The following is a 1,544-nucleotide window of genomic DNA, read 5'->3' as shown; positions in this document are numbered from 1 at the left end:
GCACAATTACTATACACTAAAACATGGGGTTTACTTTCAATGGTTCACATAAAATGGGTCTGGATGCTGAATAATTCTTTAGTCATTATTGAGAAACCATTAGAGGGCAGCATCTTCTCAAGGTCCCAAGGGACCTTCTCAAGTGCACTGTGTGGTGGGGAGTGACTGCATCTGGGAGGAGCTTGTTGGTGAAGTGGGGGGGGGGGGGGAGGGGGGGGAGGGGGAGGTGAAGAAAAGAAGCTTGTTTTTCTGATTGGTAAAAGAGTCTTTTTATGTTTCCAAAAGCACAGTACTGAGAATATCTCAATGAGACACATTTTCCTTTACAGTTTATTCTCTGAGTTCTCAGTGAATCCAAGGGAAAGAATGATGAGATCCCTGAGTGTCTTACTAGTGATTCTGTTTCTTCACATGAACTGTGAGTTTAACATTTTTATGGGGATATGAAGTCCAGTGTTGGTAGTTGTTTTATATTACAGGTCTGCGAGGAGAAACACTAGTGGATGAGAGAGGGTAAGAAGCCTGTAGAGAAAGCATCCACTATTCAACCATTGTCTTTGGCTGACCTTTGTCTTTCTGCACAGGGGTGAACAGCCAACAAAAGGAGGTGGAGCAGCATCCTGAGTCCCTCAGTGTTCCAGAGGGAGCCACTGCTTCTCTCAACTGCACTTACAAGAACACTGGTTCTCAATACTTCCTGTGGTACAGACAGTATTCTGGGAAGGGACCTGAGCTGCTGATGTCTACATACTCCAATGGTGATAAACACGAGGGAAGATTCACAGCGCATCTCAACAGAGCCAGCCTTTATCTTTCCCTGCACATTAGAGGCTCCCAGCTCAGTGACTCAGCCACCTACCTCTGTGCAGTGAGTGCACAGTGCTCCCCCAACACCTGCAGTCTGCACACAAACCTATGGGGGCCCCAGTAAGGCCTGAGCTGTAGCACAGGGCAATTATTCTGTGCCCTAGATGTGATGGTAGCTAAGAGCAATAGCAGGCAGGAGTTGATCATTTTACTATCTTATCATTGTGAAAATACTTGAGCTGAAGGGAAATTAAAGACAGAATACTGTTCTCTGTTGTGGTTAACTTTGACTATCAGTCTGAGTAGATTGATGTCTCAATTTGTGATGCACATTTCTATGTGTGTGTGAAGCTATTTCCATAGGTGATTAGCACTCTGCACAGTGTGAAAAGCTCCTCTAAAGGTGGGCAGGACAGATCCAATAGACTGAAGGCCTGGATGGAACAAATGCTTTCAGGTTGTGCCCAGCTTGTATTGAAGAATCTAGCCTCAAATTGTGTGCACACATGCACACGATCCTATAAAGAAACCTGTCTAAAATTCTACAGTTGACATGTTTTCCAGTTTTTTCTTTCAATTCTAAACTATATATGCACAAAAGGTTCACACAATTAAAGCATATGTCTTGACAAGAAAGTGTGTATGAAAGATCTATGAAACTATTACCATAAGCAGTGTACATTATACCTGATTCTCTATCTTCTTTTTTTTAAAAAAAAATGAGGTGTGATTGACAA

General features: G+C 42.9%; 1 gene segment (V, D, J or C); it reads left to right on the top strand.

Moving 5' to 3' along the window:
• Nucleotides 1-353: 353 nt before the first annotated feature.
• LOC122113445 lies at nucleotides 354-1,233 on the top strand. The segment is given in 2 exon segments: nucleotides 354-418; nucleotides 585-1,233. Coding segments are annotated over 2 exon segments (399 nt in total).
• The last annotated feature ends 311 nt before the right edge of the window (nucleotides 1,234-1,544 follow it).

This window comes from Dipodomys spectabilis, unplaced genomic scaffold (genome assembly GCF_019054845.1).
Source record: "Dipodomys spectabilis isolate Male_0828 unplaced genomic scaffold, ASM1905484v1 ptg000097l, whole genome shotgun sequence".
Lineage (NCBI taxonomy): Eukaryota > Metazoa > Chordata > Mammalia > Rodentia > Heteromyidae > Dipodomys > Dipodomys spectabilis.
This window is presented reverse-complemented; position numbering and strand designations above follow the sequence as displayed.